The sequence below is a fragment of the Lineus longissimus genome, chromosome 9, assembly GCF_910592395.1.
Source record: "Lineus longissimus chromosome 9, tnLinLong1.2, whole genome shotgun sequence".
Classification (NCBI taxonomy): Eukaryota; Metazoa; Nemertea; class Pilidiophora; order Heteronemertea; family Lineidae; genus Lineus; species Lineus longissimus.
Window position 1 is genome coordinate 17,264,449 of NC_088316.1, and position 21,037 is coordinate 17,285,485.

Consider the following 21,037-nt stretch of genomic DNA (forward strand, 5'->3'; position numbering starts at 1 on the left):
TGCACGCGATAGAGGGTTTGCAGAATAACACGACACACGGGCCTGATCGCGGCTGGCCAGGTGTTGAATTGGAACAGCGCGCGCAATGTACACAAAAACGGATGACGTCATAATGTTCGACTTTATTTTTGTAGCGCTCGACTGATTATTTTCTCGAGTACGAAATTTTTACTCGAGTATGAAATTTTTACTTTCGACACTATTTCGGTATATCATTATTATATTTAAGAAACACTATTTTTATTTTTATAATCATTTTTTTCTCGCAGTGAAATTTTTATTAATTGATTCAACTTCAATAAGTTAAATGAGAAGAAAAATAAATATCTCGACTTGAAAAAAAAATTAATTTCAAATTTTTTTTCTTGACTTGAAAAAAAATATCTTGACTAGAAAAAAATCATTTCGACTAGAAAAAAAATCATTTCGACTTTTTGAAGCAAACGGCTTGCCATACAGTTCAGTCCAAATAATTCTCCTTAATTTTTTTTGGGGTGATCAAAGAGATGTACCCTTCTTGAACTGATGGTTATTTCAGTGAGGTGCAAATGTTGCCGGGAAAATATACTTGTAAGATAAGTTGTGATTGGCTAATATGATTGGCATCTTTGAGATAACTAATTGGAGTGCTCGTCACATCTTTCAGTGCAATTATGCTCATGACTTCGCATTGGAGAAGATGACATCACGTCCCCCTAGTTAAAGTATTCTGTGACACCGCACACTTTGGTAAACCAAGGGAGAGTTGAGGCCTTATGTCAAAGTCGAGGGTTCTAGATGAAAATATTGTAAACTTGTCCAGAATGTGGACTCTCCCCAGCCGAAACAGCCACAAATGATAGCAATGCTAAACAAACCCACCATAGCAACAAGTCAGTGATGTGTGAAGGAGATATTGATGTGAATCAATAGCAATCTCGATACATCAATCAGATGATCTCAGCATGACAGATCCGTGTCTTGGATCAATTTGTTTATCATGTGCATCCAGGAGGATGCTCCTAATAGACTTAATTAACCCCCACCAAATCGTGTGAGGATAAGGCTCTGGTTGTGCAGGTCATTGGTACATGACTAAAAACTGCCCACCAACATATATGAATAGAATTGGCATACATAAGTAATTGCAATAAAGTGCAATTTATGAAATGTGAATGATGTAGTTGGCTGGAGGGTTGGAAATCTGACAGTCATGAAGTTTTGTGATGTGTTATTAGCCAGAATGTAAATATATGCATAAGCCTATTACATCTTTGTCTAATGTATCCCTTGAAAGGGGGATTTTTAAAACCTGTTGTGCATGAATGGGTGGTGTTGTTTGGGCCGGGTTGTTTGAGGACAGTTATACATGGCCAGTCACTTCCTCTAATGTGGCCTTTGGAAAAATGCTTGGGTGCAGCTTTGCATACTAACTGTCTAGTTGTTGATGTGGCCGAAGTACCAAGTTCATCAGTCATATATATTGCTACTTGAGTACAAGATCTGTTGATGCCAGCAGTGGCACTCAAAATATGTCGAAGTAAGGAGCTTCAGTTACTGAACCAATGAGTTGCTAAACCAGAGTAAATTTGTTGAACCATGATTCTGGGCAGGTGTGGGCCACTTAGAGTACAAAGGTGACCAGCCCAAGGTAGAAATCAAAGGCCAGTACAGGACTGACTGGATATTAGTCAAACTGGATGAGGAGCATGTCTTGGTTAGGGTAAATGGTAACTTTGAAATTATACTGAACATTGCCAAATGACTCCTGACTCTTGTTGCTGTCAGTGTAATATAAGGCGACCTCCCCAGAGTAGACCAAGGAAAAAACAAAAGTTCAAACCGATGAATGATTAGTCGGATATTAGTCCAATTGAACATCGAAGCTGAAAAGCATGTCTCGGTTATCAGATGAACTTTGAAGTTACTGAACCAAAAGCCATAAGCAAGGAGTCTAGACAGCGAGAGATCCACCTTAATCAGAATAATATTCTTGGCGTGTTTCCTTCGGGAAATAATGTCAGACATGTCAAGCTATAGCAATACTAATCGAGGCAGCCGGTTGCCATAAGCAGATCACTCCCACTTGGGCAAGAGGAGGAAGACCGTTAGACCATTCTGATTTCTTGTACAGAATGACTATAATAGTTGAAACTTGAGGTCAAATGGTGCTGTATCATAGATTACTTGAAGAAAGCTAGCCACCAGTTACGATGAGTGTCTTCCTTTAAAAAGCTGACTATAAACAGCTACAGATTGATTCATTTCATTGAATGGATCGATTTCATTATGATAAACCCATTAGAGTGTTCATTTTCGTTCAATTTATCTTCCTTGTAATGATCAGAACGCGAGAAACAAAATTTTGTGAAATTTCTCCGTTTACAATACATCTTGAGAGAGACATGATTGAGCTCTATATCAAGTATGAATAAAAGATGAAGAAACATAATTTGGTTTTGACAAGTGTGTGGGCTGTCAAAACTGTCAAGGAACACTCCCGGCTATTATCATATTGTGTGGTTGTACGCCTACGGCCAGGTTGTTCATCGCGACTCCCTGATTTGATTTCAATTCCCCTATCATGCTAGTTAGGTGATCACAGCTGATCCGCTTTGCTGCCTGGTTCGTTGTTGTGTTGGATTGAGGACTAGCTCAATCTAAATGGAAAAAATACTCAATTTGTACTAAGTCTTGGAGATTGATGAAAAAAATGCAGCCCGGATGATTTCAATCAAACATTGGAAATACGTAGGTTGTGCTTTTAAAGAGAAGATGAAAATTTGGCAAGGAAAATGTTGTGCAGAGAGAAGTGATAAGAAATATGCTCGGATCCGCCGACATTGTCTTTTTTTTCTTGAATATTGAAAAAAATAAAAATTTGTTGTTGTTTTCAATCTCTCGGATCCGCCAATGTCCAAATGCCCAAAAAATGAAGAAAAAAAAAAGAAAATTTTTCATTCCACCTGCCGCCTCTTGGATCTCCAAAACTTTGTTTTTGTATTTTTGGGCATTCTAATATATTAAATTTTTTTCTTCTTCCACCCTCTTCTCCTGAATTGTCTCTGGAGATGTCCGAGCACCAAGGTATAAAAAAGGCTGGCCTTAGTCCACTCACGCAATATGGGCACAAACGAAAATGTGTCGAAAACATCATGGTCGGTAATGGTTCCTCTTTGACGTCCTTTGCCAAAGCCAGACAAGTACACTTTTTTCCCACCTGGCTGTATTGAATATGCTCGTCTTATACACGAGGTTCGCCAGCGTTTGAATGGATTCCACCACAAGAATTGCTCGAGCCGGAGGCGGGAATATGATAGGCTTGTCATGTCCATTACGTCTGATCTTTGTGGCAGTGATTTAGTCTTCGGCTAAGAGAATAGGGAATATGAGCGGTGGATGGGGCGGTAAATGTCTTTTGTTAAACTTGTCATTTACGATTTGGCCAGTGCTTTTGTTGTGCAGTACCTGGTTTTTAAAATATCCGGATCTTCCTTTGATGACTACCTGACTCCACAGCCACCTTATCCAACTTGTTCAAAGGTCTTGGTCTGGAATAGGAAGGGCAGGCTGTGGATCAGCACCCTGCCCACCCTATTCCTAGACAAGAATGATTGCCGCAAAGCAAAAAAAACCATTTGGAAATAAATGGCAATATTCAGACAGACGAGTTAAAAGGTTGACTTCTCCCATGCCTCATACAACATACTATCAGTTATTGTTGTCAGTTTAATACACCCCGGGGAAGCTGAAATACATATTTGAACACCATAATGCCACTTTATCCTTTCAGCTCAGTCAACGAGATAAATATATGGTTGTCATTATTTTATAATTGCCTTATTCTAGGAGGATCACACAGTAAAGTCTCTTCTGAATTATTTTAATGATCATTGTATTTAAACCCTGTCTATTTGTATTTTACAGGTGTTTCCCAAGAAACAAGACAGCGAACACAAATCTGGGAAAAGGTAGGAGATGAAACTTTTGCATTGCTATCATCATGTGAATAGATTAGCTTGATCTTATTTTTCTTGAAGTTTTACTGCTCAGAAGTAACATTCCTTGTTGGACACAACATTTCACAACATTTTTGCAGAAACCAAAAAAACTAACGTTTTCTGCTATGTAAATGAGATTTTATGCTATTTCCAGAATCTAGGTTGCCCTATTTTGTTGCACGTTATTATTATAATTATTGAAGAAATCTTGCATTACTGCAATCTATTTGGTGACTGCCCCAGAGCACTTGCCTTTGGCATTGGAGTGCTTTGAAAACAGAGCCAGCCTGTTAATCAAATAATGATAGAGCCTGTCACTTCAACGCAGTTGGGTAGTCAGGTTTTCGCATATTAATGAGTGAATTAAATCATGATTTATGTGCCGTGGTCACCATAGTGATGGTGCCATACTCTTACTTTTTGCTACAACAGCCCTCTCCCAAACAGCACCCCTTCACTTTCTTCTCAAAACCAAGTACTTCTCATTGTCAAAGTTCATCAATATGCATTTCTTTTATCAAAACACATTTTGTTTAATGATGTTTTAGTCTAATGGATCTCCCTTGAATGAATCGTATCAGGAATTCGAAAAAAAACTGTAAGATAAAGTTGGGGATCTTTAGTACTACCAGTGACACATTTGAGGACTGCCATACACCATCATAATAAGCCAAGCGCTGCGGAGATCATAATTCTGTTTAGCGACAAAATGACGATAGCCTTGCGGGGATACTCAGCCCGATGCTAAGCAAACACTGAACAATGGCCGACCCCTTGGCTTCGCACGTAATGATTGTCATCTCCGTGAGCTACAGTATACTGTACTCAGGCCAGGGCAATAGATTTGGTGGTTTCACATTTGGATGAGGCTCGGTTGGCGTGGAGGCCTGCTGATGTATAAAGAGGCCTATCCATTGTCACCAGCTGGGCAACCACAACCTTGGTTGTTGTTAAAGGAATTGATTCAGAACTGGTATTGGCTGTCTCAACACAACGGTGAGGGTAGAGCTAAAATGTAGACAAAAACCGATCAATCTGAAACCGCAGTAACCCTAATAGAGTGACTAGCTGTTTCAGCAAAAATGGGCCCAATCAGAGAGATATTTGACTATTTTGACCCAAGAAACATAAAATTTTCAATTCACCCTCTGCACTAAAATATTGGTATTATGAATTAATATGGCAGTGTTGCGCCCCGAGTGCAGGTAACAGCCCTCTGCTCTTAAATCTACACTCGTTGCGGCACAATGGTGAGAGTTCAAATCCGCAATTATTAGAGAGTATGCCACATGGGCAATCAGGCGCCAACCTCGGGGGAATTCGTATATCCTGTCTGTTTAGCATCTTGATTGTTCGCCCGGTGACTACTGGCGTATTTGTATTGTCCTCCGATGCTGGGTGGTGTGGCGGATATGATTTGTTGGCGATGTCCCATCCATGCTGAAGATAATCATCATCTATTGTAATGGGGGACGGTACAGAGATGTCCTGGGAATCTGCGGGCAAGTGCAATATGAGGTTGGGATTATGACATGTAGGCTGGTACGGGGGTCTGCTGAGCCTCATTATTAATCAGCAAATGGCATTCACTCATACAGTTCATGTGGTCTTTTAGTAGCTGGTTCTTGAAATCACAGCCGCATTTCATTGTGGCAATGTTGGCTTGGTTGAGTAACTCGCTAGGTTTGATAATGATTGCAGATCGTCGATCACTGATTCATGTCGCGTGTACTTGCGATGACAACAGCAAACGAGTGATCATTGTTGCATGTGATCATGATCCCAGGTGGCAGCCATGAAAATCACTCGTTTGCGGGTGGGTGTCTTCTTTTCAACCTTGGCGGGTCTCATCTGGCCTATTAGAGTCATTAGCCTGCCGTTTCATCAGTCAACATAAAACATAATGATTAATGACAACGCCATGCTAAGGAGGCACTGAGCATGCTAGTCAGACATTTTATCTTATTACGCGAATTACTAGCGTGGATGTTTGGGAATATTAACGGGGAGGATTCGCCGGTAATTCTTCATCGTGGCTTTATTATGAATTTATTATTGTGCATGGGTCGTTTATTATGAATTTAAAGGACTATTTATGAATAATTGATTATCTTTAAGGATTTGATTGATAAATTGAGTGAAATTTCTTGGTATATTCTGTCCCAGTAGTGAAACAAATGATGAGAAAATGAAACCTGAGAAAATAACTCTTGGGTTCCCTAAAGTCTAAAATGAAGTTACGCGAAGTGAGTGCTCTTATTGCCACGCACCTTTTGTCTGAGTGGTTCTCGATAAATAGCAATTCATAAAAACGTTACTTTAGTTATTTCAGACTGCTTCAAATCATTTCACAGGCAATTTCATCTTTTTAGAAGTGGTTCCGAATGATCTAGCGGCTGATGTTACTGCCACGAGATGGGTGGTATCCAGTCTACCTGTAACAACTTATCACCCAGAACCCACATTAGTACTCTAACACCATGACTGGAGTGTATTGAATATTGATGATTTCATTTCGCTTTGTTTCATTCTGGGTTTCATCACCAGCCGCTTGAGTGAGGCTGAGAACATCTAACAATCAAATAACCGACAAATACGCTCTGGACATGGTCATTTTAATGGTCGCTTGATCGATTGATAAACTCGTTATGAACCCAGCCTCCAAGTGGTTTCCTCGGTGATCATAGCATGCCAAGATTGGTTTATCGCGCGATTGATACACAAGTCATAATAAAAGGCAGGTTCGTGCTCATTGTACAAAGTGTAATTACTTTGCTGCGATGAAAATCAATGAAAGCGCAGATTACATCAAGCATGCCCTTGATTTCCTGTGTGTTGTCCATATTGTGATATCTTATTTCTAATGTGATGATTTGAGGGAAGGCAATGGTCTCTGAATAGCTCCGCTTCTTATACCCAATTCAGAAAAGTGTTGAAATTTTTCCTCTCTGGTTTTTATGTGCCACTACAATCAGACCCCAATTGGGTTTCTTGGCCAATTAGTGACTCTGTCTACTTAATGGCCAGAACGTAGTAAGATCTTGCGATTGGATTCAGTTGGTAGAATACCATGGTTTCTCCATCATCACTGTTCCTTCACTACTGCCACCTACCTGACTTCTTGTGAACTAGAAGTGAACACTGGACCTTGCCGGTTGATTTTCAGTTCATTGCGGTTGATTTGTAACGATATCACATCTCATATTTTTTACGCCATTCCTTTTATTCTACCGGTACAATGTTAATGCATTCCACTGCTTCTTTAACCGCTAGACATTCTGATAAGAGCATTTTTGAAGAAATTTTTTAAAAGATTGCTTTGATTGTCTGTTATCCAATCTTGTTATTGGAAACATTCGTAGAATTTCAATTGGGCATCTTTGGTCTGCATTCCTGAAAAGCTTTTATAGATTCCTTCAGTTTGATTTGCCTGCAATGTCTGAAGTGCCTTCCGATATGAACTCAAATAAATTGATGATGTTGACTTCAAAGATGCTGAAATAAAACACAACTCAATAGTTAATGGTTTAGATTTCTTTGAACAACCTGGTCTATTGATCTGCTTAACCCATTTGCAGCAGGGGCATTCTCATATGTGACATGCAAGGTTAATTCTCAACATTTTTTAGCTCAGCTGACAAAGTCAGCGGAGCTAGTAGAATAGCTGTTCAAATGGTGTCCGTCCTGCAATCCATCCATCTAGGGACCCATCTGTGGACAAAATTGGACATTTCTGATTGGGAAGGCCTAGCCACTTCGTTGACGGTGCTAAATTAGGAGTTGCCCAAGGTGAACTCAAAACACGAAAAATCAGCGCGATCCGACCTGTATTAAGAGAATGAGGTCATTTCGCGTTTAGATTTATTTCCCTTTTTACCTCGGTCCACAGAGCAAATATTGTTTTCAAATGTGGCTGAATATTTTTTAATATTTTTTTTTTTTTTACTTTTAATGGAATTAATATGGTTTTCACCACCAGTTGGCGCTGCAGGCACATTGACTGAATTTTGGCCATTTCAAATTTGGCGGTGGCTCAACTTTTTGCAAGCAGTGCCGCTGATTGGCCGATCGATAGAAGAGATGCCACCATTTAAAAATGGCGGTAGTCGCTGCTTCAATGAAGATGAGTGAACTTTCTCATGTTCAATCGGTTGATACTCTTTTAATCAACATGACTATGTACCTGAAATTTGTTTAGGTACTGAAAAGAGTCTATATAATTCAGATTTATCGATAGTTTTTTATAATATTGCGGAAATTTTGTGCACAAATTAGCGAAAGTTGGTGCTCGTCTCATGTCATTTTAGAGCGAGAAATTTGTTTCCGTCGATCTCTACCACTGAAAAATCGCTTGCATAGCTTCGAATTTTTGTGAAAATAAGTATCTGAACTTGGTTTCAAATAGTCTAGAGAGTTACCTTTGTGGTGATACATATGGTATGTGATAAATATTTGTGGAACTTGTGAAATTCGGTTTTCAAACGTGCCGATGATGCAAGCGATCTCGCGTGAATTTTACAAGTCCTGATATGTCGACCGGGTGTCAAAAATCACTCGCCTAAATTCAATTCAAAGATCAAAAATAATATCTGAACTTAGTTTCAAATAGCCTACGCAATTATCATTTCGGTGATATATAATGCATGCATGTAATAATTGATTAATCTGCCTAAAACGCGCTATTAAAACGGCGAAAGATCGTGATAAACACTCTGGTGGCGGTCGCACTAAATAACGACCGGTACGGTAGGGCCCGGCGTCTGGCGGAGAAAAAAAGGTAGCAGCCGGAGGTTGAAACGGGATTTTTATGCACTTTTAACTGTATATATATGTTGTTTGGATGTATTTCTAACAGTTCTGTAACTTTGATGACCAAGCTTGCGCCCAAAGTTGGTGAAATTGATGCTTGTTTATGGACTGCGCTAGCGACCGGAGAATTCGCCGTCAGCCATTTTGGCTACGGTCCCTGAGTTGTTGTGGTTGGCAATTTTGCAACAAATTTCGCCATTTACGTTTGTTTACAATTATTTTGAAAGTCACATTATGACATCGTAGTATGAATTCCACTGCAGTTTCGTTACGCAGCAATGCTCATGTTTTTGGTTTGCAATCCTGTGCTGTCTGTACACTGCGCTGTGCATGGCTGTACTGTAGCTGTAAAAAAGACAAAAACCATAGCCTAGCCCTATAGGACAGGCTTAGAGTATAACTCAACAGTCCCTCATGATTCATTTGATGGACACCTTATTTGATAGTACCTCATCATTAAGTCCACTAGATCCTGTTCTGTCACATGTCGTAGACGATAGACAATTTTCAAAATGTAGTACACCACTCGCTCATCTTTAAGCCCAGCTCTCGGCTCACATCATGTGGGCACGGTTGGCTGTTGAGTGTTATGGTTCAGTCTGTGAGTCTAATTTAAAGAGGTTACACTTTTATTTTGAATTGGAAAACAGCCCACAGGACTGACTTTTCACTGAGTAATAAGTGTGCCCTTCGAAGGTAAAGTCTCTTTCTGGATTTGCTTCCATAGATGCCTTGTTCAGGATATCATCTGACCGATGCCTGATCAAGCACAGACTGTATCCGGTGGTGTACATTTCCCCGTCTATGTCACCCTTTTTAGCTCAGCTGACAAGCTGAGCTATTCATATGAGTAAATGGTAGAATGAATGTCCGTCTGTCTGTCTGTCTGTCTGTCTGTCCGTTAAACAGGCACGTTTCAAAACTATGGCGGATAGGCGATAGATTTTCCCTATAAGCCATTTAGACCCTTCAGGACTCCTGAATAGACCAAGTGTGGGTCCGGCAGGATTAACAGTTTGGCCACCAGGGGGCAAAAAGCCTAAATCACAAAACAATTTGTTGGCGCTTTATTCAAGCAGATAGAAGCTTGAAATAAAGTTGAAAAGGACCGCATGCATGTAGGTCTTGAAACTACTAAGAGTAGTTTTGATTGATACTACCAGTTGGCATTACTGAGCCAAAATCTGTGTTGACCGAGTTTAAGCTTGATTTGAATTTCCCGCTCTTGTATGACTCTGAAGGTTGTGGGTTCCAATCCCACTTCGGGTCAATTTTTTTTTTTTTTTAATTTTTACTTTTTTCACTTGTAAATACATTTTCTTTACTTTTTTGAATAATTTGGTGGCCGGCCATCTTGGTTTTTTTTTTCTATTTTAAAGCCTTTGCTGTATCCAGAGTGACATGAATTTTATGGTTGGTGTACAATAAGTCTCCTTTACATGATATCACATGGGCTTTCTATTTGACCTACTTTTCAAGGTCAGCCTGGCTCAGGCACTTAGATTTGACTAATAAGTGGCATATTTGTCACCATTTAAAAGTCTTTTTACTTTGGTATGTTTGCCTGATATATTGACAAAACTGAGGTTGAAAGAGATCTATCGGGTACTTTCCATGTTCATATATTTCAGCTGAGCGCCAGGCCCTTGGGCCTCTTGTTCTCTGTGTTTTGTGTCTTCTGTTGCTGTGAGAGCTATACAAGCACACTTAGGCTAGCTCATGTTAGACCACTCTGAATTCGTCTGATGTTACACGGAATTATTGGAAGAATGCTAGGACTGGCTGCAGAGGCCATTACAGAGCTTGTCGAGATTTTTATCAATTCTCCAATACGTGGTGTGTTACCATGTGCCTCTCAGGCTAGTTCTCCAATTTACCAATATGATATTTTTACTATAGCCCGGTTTAAGTTGTAAAAAAAGTGGAGAGCCACATAGCTCAGTTGCATGGTTTGTGGAGCACGTTGACAATTTGATGTGATCAAGATTGAGGTATAGTAGAGAATCCTTGCTAAAGCTCCTACGCTAGAGGTAGTTCTCTGGCTACTTAAGAAAAAGCCGTTGGCTGAAAACTTTGGGCATGGAGCAGTCAATGGGGCTTGATTCGCCCCTGACCCAAAATGGCTGGGTCTGCCCCTGAATCCAAATGGCCGCAAGTTGAACCAATGAGAAACTGCAGTGGCATGCACTATCACCTGAGGTTAAAATCAGCAGTGATTCAAGATGTGCTATTGACATAGCTTGTCTTCCATTGCCCCCTGAGGCGATGATCACGCACGCCACTGCCTCTCCTTTGATTAGGTTGTCTGTCTCATTGCATTCCTGGCTAATGACCCTCCCTACAGCAGTGTGGTATAAATAGCCACACCCACTGTTGGTCTTGTGTATACATGTGTAGTGTTATGGTTTACATAATAAAGAATAAGTCATAATACTTCCAATCTGTTAGAATTGGATGCGATAAAATTCATTTCCCATATCATAAGGTGATCAGTTTATAAGTATTTGCGACTACCATCCCAATATAACTATGTCATTTATGCAAATTGTTGTGTGAATATATGAATACTGTTTGTCAGTTAGTGGCAGGTGTTCTGGGGTAGCCATTGGTATGTTTACTTGCAATCTTGAGGCGCTGAATTCAGTCGCTGAATTCAGTGGTGTTAGCAAGTTGCCACCATTTTGAAAAGCAGTGCCCGATTGCATCACCGCTAACCAGAGTGACTGATTGCAGCCTTACTAAACATATTCGATTCACATACAATTGCCCTAAAGCACTCCAGGCAGCCATGCTCTCGATCTGCATGTCGGATATGGGGAAAAGTGAGAAAAAAATATTCCCAACAGCAAATCCCCATAGTTGTTGTCACGTGAAATACCAAAATATTTTCTCCCCCACAAGTGGTTATTCCATATAGCTATTAGTGCAGCTTGACATGCTTTGAAGCTCACATGTCAAGACTGATGATTCCATTCTAAAGAATGTGGCAGAGAAATACTTCAGTCTGTTTGATCTACCGCCTTTAAGCGCCGCTCTTGAAAACTGCCATCAGATTTCATGATATTGCCCATTTAAGAATAATTGGTCCCAGTCCGCATGAAACAGGACACCCCATCTGACCCCTGCCAAAATTGTCCGCGGTTATTATTAGCGGATCTCATCGCAAACACGGCACAATTAGACGTCAACAGAACATTTCGTGAATTTTGTTCATCCCTTCATCGAATCTCTGAGTATTTTGTAAAATCCGACACCTCTTTGTGAAATCGTGGCATGGATTGTGATCTTTGTAGCCTAACAATATTTAAACCCGATTCCAGAATTGACGCAAAACCAACGCAGACATGATTTTCTTCTGGCACCACACTCCATAACCTTTGATGTTTTCTAATAATATAACGCCGCCAGAGCCCGGCTGCCAGGCCAAAACATGCATTTATAATCACCCAGTCATTTCCTGCTCGTGAGAGTAGTGCTGAGCAATGTATGGCGATGTAGTACACACAGGAATACTGTCAACAATTTCTAGGATTTTGTGTTCAAAATGAAAGCAATATGAATCGAATTCGAATCCGTGTTAAAGATAACCAATTTACCCTCATGTGAGTTCGACTCGTTTGAGATTTCTGTTTGTTGTGGAGGTGTATTTTGGTTTTGTTGCGTTTGTTTTTGTTGTGTTGCAGACAAGACGAGCAGACGTCAGAGCTTCACATGGTTGGTCAGGTGAAGCATTGATCGTGTGTAGACTGTCACTTGTATGTAGTGTGTAGATTAGCATAGTAGAAGGGATGCTATGGTTTCTCAGCTGTGGTAGGTTGAGGCTAGCGCTTTGTATCCTGAAAGATATGATTCAAAGGACGCTTATTATCCCTGTATTGTAGAAAAGAAGGCTGTCAGTTATAAACTGAACCAGGTTTTGATGTGCTGTGTGATAAAAATGGTTTCGTTATTTCTTGTGAAAAAGTTGCAATGATATATGGACAATATCGGCCAAGACGTGACGAGAATACGATTCCCTACAGTCATGCAGCAATACCTTCAGTATGACGAATTGAGGCAACCGCGACAGAAACATATTCAAAGTATTGGTAATTTTTCAGCAAAATTAAAACACAACTATAACTCACATTATCAAGAGGATGCTACAGCTGAATACTCAAATATTTCAGGCTTCACTTTCACAATCTCCAGTTATTGTGCGAGCAACGTGAAGTGCCATTTTCAAAATGTCACGTTCAAGAGCCATTCAGGAAGGTTTCTTTGGTGGGTTTCGTGTTGAAGTGGCAACTTCAACTTCTGATAGGTTTTACCCTGGTTACCTATTTGTTTTGTTGTGTGTTGGGAACATTTTCTGTGTGGTCTTGTAGGCCTCTGAGGTCGTCTTGGTCTGACTACGTGAACTCAACAGGATGCGACTAAAATCAAGGATGATTCTAGCCCCTATTTTTTGCTCTCAACTTCAGGTGTAGATTGCCAACTCTGTGAGTTCGCACGTTGCATCCACTCGCAGATTTTCTTTGAATCGTACAAAGGCCTGCTGTGAGAGGAGGGATCACGTTGTAGTCTGGTGTAAAAGCCTGTGTGTGGTCTGTAGGCTTCACACCTGGAATCGGCTGCTTTGGTTAAGTGAAACACTCAAGGACGCATTAGCCTAAAGTAGGCTGTGTTATGAACTTAGAAGTTGAAGGAAAGATTGCTTGGTGAGAGTTCACCCATGTTATTCAAGACTTCACCTCCTGTGTGTGGAGTACAACCTGATCGATGAATAATTGTGCTCATTATTGACATCTCTGCAATTAATAGGAGTGCATGTCAGAAGGATCGAAGCTTATACTTTCTGTGTAGCTGATGATATTTGTTTTGTGCTGTGTGCTTCACCCCAAAAGGGTTAAACCCATGGGATAGCTTCTCTCTTACTATCTCTGACATGACAAATACCCGACTGGTATTTTTTCCTTCTCCATTTAGTATTCATGTCGCCTGTGGCTAAAGACAGTTAGATTAACACAATATCAGTGCTCACAACCGTGCTGAGAGTCATGGCTACAAACTGGAAAATATTTACCGACTAACCTATGGCTGGTAACTACATTTCATTATTCATGGGAGCACTCAGTGTGCTTGGCGTTGTCTTATTCTATCTCAAGCTCTGGCTCTACCCTGTGGCCACAACCTTAGAAAACCAATGACAGTAAATGGTAAGGTCAAGATGTACGTGTGATGGCACTGCACATGATATTACACTTTGGTTTAGATTGTTGAGTGGGTGTAATTGGCTTGAGACTCCCACGACAATATTGATCTTCAAGTCTGAGGTAAATAATCGTCATCTCCTATGAGGTGAATCATGGCGGGACCTTTAGCACTGTGAAAACGTGTGATCTTTGTTGCTGTGACCTCTGCTGGGTGCGACTAAAAGATCTCTCGTTTGCAAGTAAAACTGGGAAGAAAATGTTGGAATCGCAGATGTCCAGGGTCCAAAAGCAGCATTTGTCTTTGGGGGGGGGGGGAGGGCAGTTTAACATGTCACTTTAAGTATGCGGACTCAATGCTGATCATCTGATGAAGTTTATGACTTGGGGTTTGAAGGAGGGAAACAGTAGTCTTTGAGATGAGGCTTTGCTAATCAGAACCCTTTGACTCAAGTCCTGTCTTCATGCCCTTGTCCTGACCTTCAAGGACTATCTCTCTCCATTCCCTTCTTTGACCCCAGGTTTCTCCCGATAATAACAGGAAGTCTGACAATGCCGTCAATGGGCTGGATAAGTAGGGATTGTGTTTGTTTAGTGGCATTTTTGGCAGCCGTATTAGGAAGGAATGCTGTCAGAAGGGGTCCAAATTAACCCTTAGAAATGTGACAGTTGTAATATCGGGCTGTCTTCCTGAAGAAGACTGTGAGATTTGAACGTGGGCTTAATTTTCCTTGTGAAACAGAAAATTGTGTTTCAAATTTGTTTATGTAAAGTTTAAATGAAATCTTTCTGCTGTATTTCTTAGTGTTATACAAATTTATTCAACAATTTAGAGCAGAGTTCAATTAAACATTTCATTGCTTTTATGTTTGTTCAGAAATTATCTGGTTTGTTCGAATTGAATGGCTGCCTGGTTAACTTTGCCATATTGACAGGTGTTGTCTGATTGCATGGCAGACGATAGTTCCGGGATAACCGGATCCAATCTAATGGACTACTGCTATAACATTAGACCAATTAAAGTTATCATTTTTATCAAGATTTTCATTCATGTTTTGAGTCCAAAACTTGGGGAGACGGTCAAGCAACTTTACAAATGAGGCAAATTCAGTCATGACATATGACAAAAACGAAATCTGATTGTTTCTTCGTCATCAAGCAGAGATTTCATGACAGCCTGCGCTGTGACCATTCCGATTATTAAGAATTCAAGAAATATGCATAGATCTTGTACGAAATGACCTGATATGAAGAATTTGATTTACCGGGTACTGCTGGTAACAAACTGGTTGTGTTTACTAAAACCAGATGAAAGTCTCTTACCGTCTTCAGAGAACTCTCACGCTGCTCTACCTGATTGAATAGGATTTCTTCCACAACCAGTAAAAAACGACAAGTTGACTTCAACATTACTAAACTACATTGACCTGTTCAAACAAGTGTAGGTTGATGCGTGGATTGCACTGCGGCTCATGTACGCGTGTCTTGAAATGAGCCGTGTGAAAGTTAATCATCTCTGGTACATTATAACCTCCCACACTGAACCTTTCCATTACAATACCTTTCAGTCAAGTTCTGCATTCTTTTCAGCAGCGCGGCTGCACCTGGAACTTCAAGATGTAAAAAAATGCTTTGGCGCATTCTTCTTGAAAACTATTTTATGATATTTGTTGATACTTTTTGTGTTGTTTATCATTTTCAAGACTTTATATCAGATCGCTAAAATAAAACCCTGTCGATAAGTTCCAGGTTGCAATAATCATTATTCTAATTTTGGTATTTTAGTTCCAGGTTCCAAGAGGCTGATTAGGGGCATAGCAGCCTTGTTTTCTTTTTGGTATAGTCATTAAAGACTATGCTGTTTTACACTTTGTGAGATTTTTATGTTGACTCCTTTCTATCATTTCAGACCAACTGCCCGATCGAGATCGCACTCATCAAGCTCTGACAGTTCTGAGAATGGTTCTGATTCGAGTTCGGACAGCAACTCGGAGAGCGGTTCATCATCGGACGAGGCAGAGGAGGTGCCGGAGACACAGCAGAGAGAGGAAGAAGACAAAGATGAGGAAGGGAAAGAAATTGAGAATGGGGTACGCATAACTAAGCTATGTCACATTTGTGTCAATTTAAGTTTTGACAGTGCAGCTTTTCTGGATTAAAAGAGAATCAAAATTCTACTAAAATCCAATTTGGCAGTTTACAGAACACAGCGTCACTTCGGACAGCTGTCAACAGGTTCCAATGTTATCATGGCTTGATTGATAAAGACTTTGTTCTCTATAAATAATCTCCAAAATCATTCTGTTTCAGGCCTGGGGTCTCAAGCATTATCTGGACCAGATCAAGGAGACCAATTCCTCCCTATCACCCTGTGCCAAACAGACAGCTGTCGCAACCCCTGCACCCCCACAACAACCTGTGACTGAACCTGACAACGATGGCTTGGACTTTGATAGCTGGAAGGATAGCTGGAAGCATATTGGCATCCCAGACGAGGTACCACCGTTAATTCAGCGAATCGAGGACCGAAAGGAGGAGGCGTGGGATCGAAGTCGACATAGTTTGTTTAGTACGGATGACGAGGATCCTCATGGTCACCATAGCGATAAGGAAGATGGCTGCCATCTTGCTGTTGCGAATTCAAACGGTCAGAACGTTTCACCGAGTGTTCACACTGAAATTACGAAGAACGGTGGCATCAAGCTCACTATAGGTCGTATGAATGAAACCAATTCAAAAAGACAACGGACTAACTCCGCTTCTGAAATGAGCATATCAAGATCGCCCAAAATAAGTCAGAAATCTGCCAAATTGCACAAACAAATTTCCCAGCCTTGTTTAACGCATAATTCTACGTCTAACCTAGTCAGGAAGGAGCCAAAGGTGGAAAGTTTGCACAAAGGTGGTCAAAGTATGAAAATCTGTAGCACTATTAAGGAAGATAAGGAGAGTATTAGTGTATCTGTGCCAAAATCAAGTGGACGGACCAACAAGAATCTGAAGTACAAGTCAAAAGCTTATTTGAGTAGTGATTCTAGTGATGATGAGGATAATGTTGATGTTGTGAAAGTGCCGGTCAGCCATACTAGCCATAAATCGCAGATGCCAAAACCACAGGCGCCACCTTTAGCCCATTCTAGGAGTGATAGCAAAGATAGGTCGAAAAAGTCCAGTAAAAGTAGGAAAGAGAAAACACCCGTTCGGCCAAGTGATAGACCTGAAGTAAAAAGTGAGCGGACGTTTAAAACGGAACCTGTGCCAGCCCTGGGGGGCGTCCATGTTGATGTTAGTGAAATGTTAAATGCCATATCAGGTGACAATCTAACGTTGTTATCGCCAATACCAAACACGGAATCTTTCAGTCCGAAGCGTAAATTCTCGTTTGAAACATGCTCAAGGGATGATAGAAATGAATCTTGGACGGAACCGAAACTACGTAAAGAATCCTGCCAAAGTGAATCCCAATATCAAAATTCTCATCTGCCGAAACGGAAGCTGTCGAATGAAGACCGCTACGACTCAAGTACAAAACGACTTATGTCCTATATCAGTTATGATATTGAGGGTCACCCCTCTATTAAGGTGCATTTAAATCGATCTTTGATACAACGCATACCAAAGATCAGACTCGCGTCGACTAGTTCCATGTGGCCGGGTATGGTCGGCGATGTTGATGATAGTGTGTTCATGCAGCAGGGGAACCTACGGAACAGTTCTTATGCCAACTTCCCGGGACGAGGCGTGCAACACCAGCACAGCTACATGTGTGAGGACGGGGAGCTGTCTGCTAGTGCTAGCCCAGAGGATGGCCAGAAGTCAGATTCGAGTTCCGATAGTGATCACGGTTTGCAACCCGCTCCTGGTTTTCCTGGCTATATCATGCCTGGGCACAGCGTGGAACTGGTGCGGCACGAAACCACTGATACTAGCCATGATGATGACGAAGAAAATGACGGTAATCTGATGCACAACGAAACTGCTGCTGAAGAGGAAGACGATGGTGAAATCGTTGATGGCGGAGACCTGGGGGATAACTTGCAAGATACTGCCTCGCCACCTGGTGGCAAGATTCCATTTCAAGTGCAAAAGGAGAAACTGAGTGTCCAAAAGAAAATCCTAGCAAATGTTTTTGGTGATCTGTCAGTGCCATCACAGAAGATTCCGAAGCGTAAATTGGAAGAAGTTCGCCAGGATGACGTGAAGCGGCAGAAGCAGTTGCATTCCAGGAATCCTCCAAATGTCACTGACAGAGAGTAAGTTGGTCTTATTTTATTCTACTTTGAATTCATCCTGTGCAAAAATGTTTTGAAAAAAAGTAAAAAACGGACATAACTTGGTTCATAACCAAGAAGAAGTGAGTCTAACCAATGACGGGAGAGATTTTTCCAGCCCACAAAATGGCTTTCAATCTTTTATAAGTTTTGTGTTGTAATGCATTCAGTATATACCTGCTGGTCAATTGATTTTCAAGTCGTAGTTAAAAGTGAGAAGAGAAACACTATTGCTTATCATGTCGTTCATCGAATCTCTTTCACTTAGGAGTGTGAGCCATGAAGATGACCGCGAGTGGGACAGAAAGCATCACCGGTCACGTGAGCGGCGCAACAGCGGCAGTAGCACATCCAGCCGTCTCAGCTCACGCAGCGAGAGAGATACCAAACGCTTTTCAAAATATGATCGAGATCATGACAAATATCGAGACTTGGATCGCGACCGTGATCATCGAGATTATGACAGAGATTATGAGGTGTTGGATCGTAGTAGTAAACCTTTTGAAAGACGGGTGAGTGGACAACTTTTTGATTAGTTGAAATGCAGTTCTAGACATTTATGGAAATAGTCTTTGTTATCTCCAGTCCTAAACTAAACTAAACACTCACTTTAAAATAGAGTTTTTGGTTAACAATTTGTTATGTGTTTGGCTTGACAGGTACGTGACTGGGATGCGCCATCTCAACCACGACACGACAGTCAAACCAGTGGTGCTTACAGTAGTGGTGGTGGTGGTCGCAATGCCATGGATCACTGGGGTGCAATAACAGGAAAGGTGGACCGGCGAGCGTACTCCAACCTGGCTGATACTAGATTAGAGGAAGAAAAGTAAGTCGGGTGCAATACGAGTGTTTCTGAACTCCATGAACAAATCTGTTGATCTTGAAGGTCGGGTGCTGTCATTCAGAAATAGTCATGGACAGGTGGGCTTTACCCCAACATAGCAAAAGCAATGGCCAGAAAGTGTAATTATATGGGAAACAGATCTCCTAGCATGATAGTGTCAACACTTTTCAAAAGAATTTAATACAGACTTTAAAGAATATTTCATGAAGCTTAGCAAAAAGTTACACAGTTGGAGATCAAAGGCATATTTCCTTCCCGGGAATCGTTTCTCCTTCATCTACCGCAGACCTGTTGAATTTGGTTATTTGGGTGAGCTCATAGCTGTCTTCTCTTTACAATTGCAGACAAGAAGCTGCTGATCATTACCTCCACGAGGCAAAGAAACTCAAACATCAAGCTGATAATTTGGTAAGATATCCTAACTCCTCGGCGTAGCACCTTAGATTTGGCCTCTGTTATAGCTCACCCCTCGGTATTTTCAGTGAGACATCCAATACCTCCAGTTCAGTATCAGTTCCTTGCTGATCTCGGAAAAAGTTTGTATGAATTCCTTAATCAGAGTTATCACAACACTACTACCTTTGACATTTCAAGTAGTCATGATCCTTTTTCTCGTTTGCAGAGTGACCGGCTGACCAAATCTCTGACCTACGTAGAGGCAGTGCTGTCGTTCATCCAGTGTGGGAACGCCATGGAGCGCGACCCTATGTCCGATAACAGTAAAATCTTCACCATGTATAATGACACGCTGAAGTTGCTGCGCGATATCTGTAAATACCACCCTCACAGTGACAGTGAGGTTGGGGATAAGGAACGAAAGCTCTCTCTTCTTAGGTAGGTCTCATCATTATATCATAAACCTTTCTGTCCACCAAAGTAGGATGCCCTTATTGGATGCTGTGATTTTCAACCATTTCGGCCGTTGATATCTCTTGCCAGAAGATGCAGTTGTAGATTTTCTCTCTCATTAACATATATTTATTAAGCGTTATTTGTTTTCTTTCAGTTTGAGAATCCAATCATTGTTATGTTTGAAGTTATTTAAGTTAAAGAAAAACGAAGCATCAAAACTACGCCAAGCAATTGAAGAACATAAAAAGGTGAGTACTGTAAATTGTCAAATTTTTCGTGTGCTTTTTATTTTTGCGAATGCTTCATCACACAAAGACTTAACACTAACTCTTCGTGGCCTTTTTCAGACCAGCCAAAGTAAAACTCCGGCACCACCCTCTCCATATCAAGTTCAATGGAATAAAAGTCTTGGCACACCATCACCAATGTCACCTACACCCTCTCCGGCTAGTGTTGGCTCAGTTGAACCAGTAAGTCCCAATGTCATTTTTATATTGGCCATTCAAAGTCAGCTTATTTGCATCCAAAATGCTCTTGGAAGATGAAGAGTTTAAAATCTCTTGCACTCCTGGTAACTCTGTTGTTCAGAGTACCACAGGGGAACCTTCTGTCACCTTGTCTTTGCGTTATTTTGTCAGAGTCAGAGTCATCTCAATAAAACTTTTGATCAGTTACTTATCTATCTATTCATTTGAATTCCAGGGCAATTGCAGCGGAGATTCCTTTATGCCGCGTATGCATAACGGTCACATGAACTACAGCTCTAATTCTGCCGTTTCATCACCGGCCAGCGTCAGTATTCCACTGAGGATTCATTCCGTAACTCAGCAGTACATCACCACACTGAATCACCTTCACCAATGCCATGATATATGGGACCAGGCAGACATCCAGTCCTGTGACCACAAGGGTAAGATATGAGTCCATTCTGCAAATCTCAGATAAATGCAACAGCAAACAGCAGGTTTTTATCAGTTCGGGCACAACCTATTGTTCGAGGCTTCACTCACTAAAGATCAAAAAGGATAGTGGAGCCTGAAGATATTTTGATAGCTATAAAGAACTATTCATTTGAGGTTGGGCTCA

At 41.0% G+C, this 21,037-nt stretch overlaps 1 protein-coding gene across 1 annotated transcript in view; it reads left to right on the forward strand.

Moving 5' to 3' along the window:
* LOC135493147 (AF4/FMR2 family member 4-like) overlaps positions 1-21,037 on the forward strand; it is a 64,167-nt gene that overhangs the window by 34,792 nt on the left and 8,338 nt on the right. Inside the window, exons 9-18 of the mRNA XM_064780120.1 lie at positions 3,907-3,950; positions 15,891-16,071; positions 16,292-18,234; positions 18,521-18,764; positions 18,912-19,081; positions 19,444-19,507; positions 19,722-19,933; positions 20,106-20,199; positions 20,299-20,421; positions 20,654-20,861. Coding sequence (XP_064636190.1) covers positions 3,907-3,950; positions 15,891-16,071; positions 16,292-18,234; positions 18,521-18,764; positions 18,912-19,081; positions 19,444-19,507; positions 19,722-19,933; positions 20,106-20,199; positions 20,299-20,421; positions 20,654-20,861 — 3,283 coding nt within the window. The remainder of the gene's footprint in view (positions 1-3,906; positions 3,951-15,890; positions 16,072-16,291; positions 18,235-18,520; positions 18,765-18,911; positions 19,082-19,443; positions 19,508-19,721; positions 19,934-20,105; positions 20,200-20,298; positions 20,422-20,653; positions 20,862-21,037) is intronic.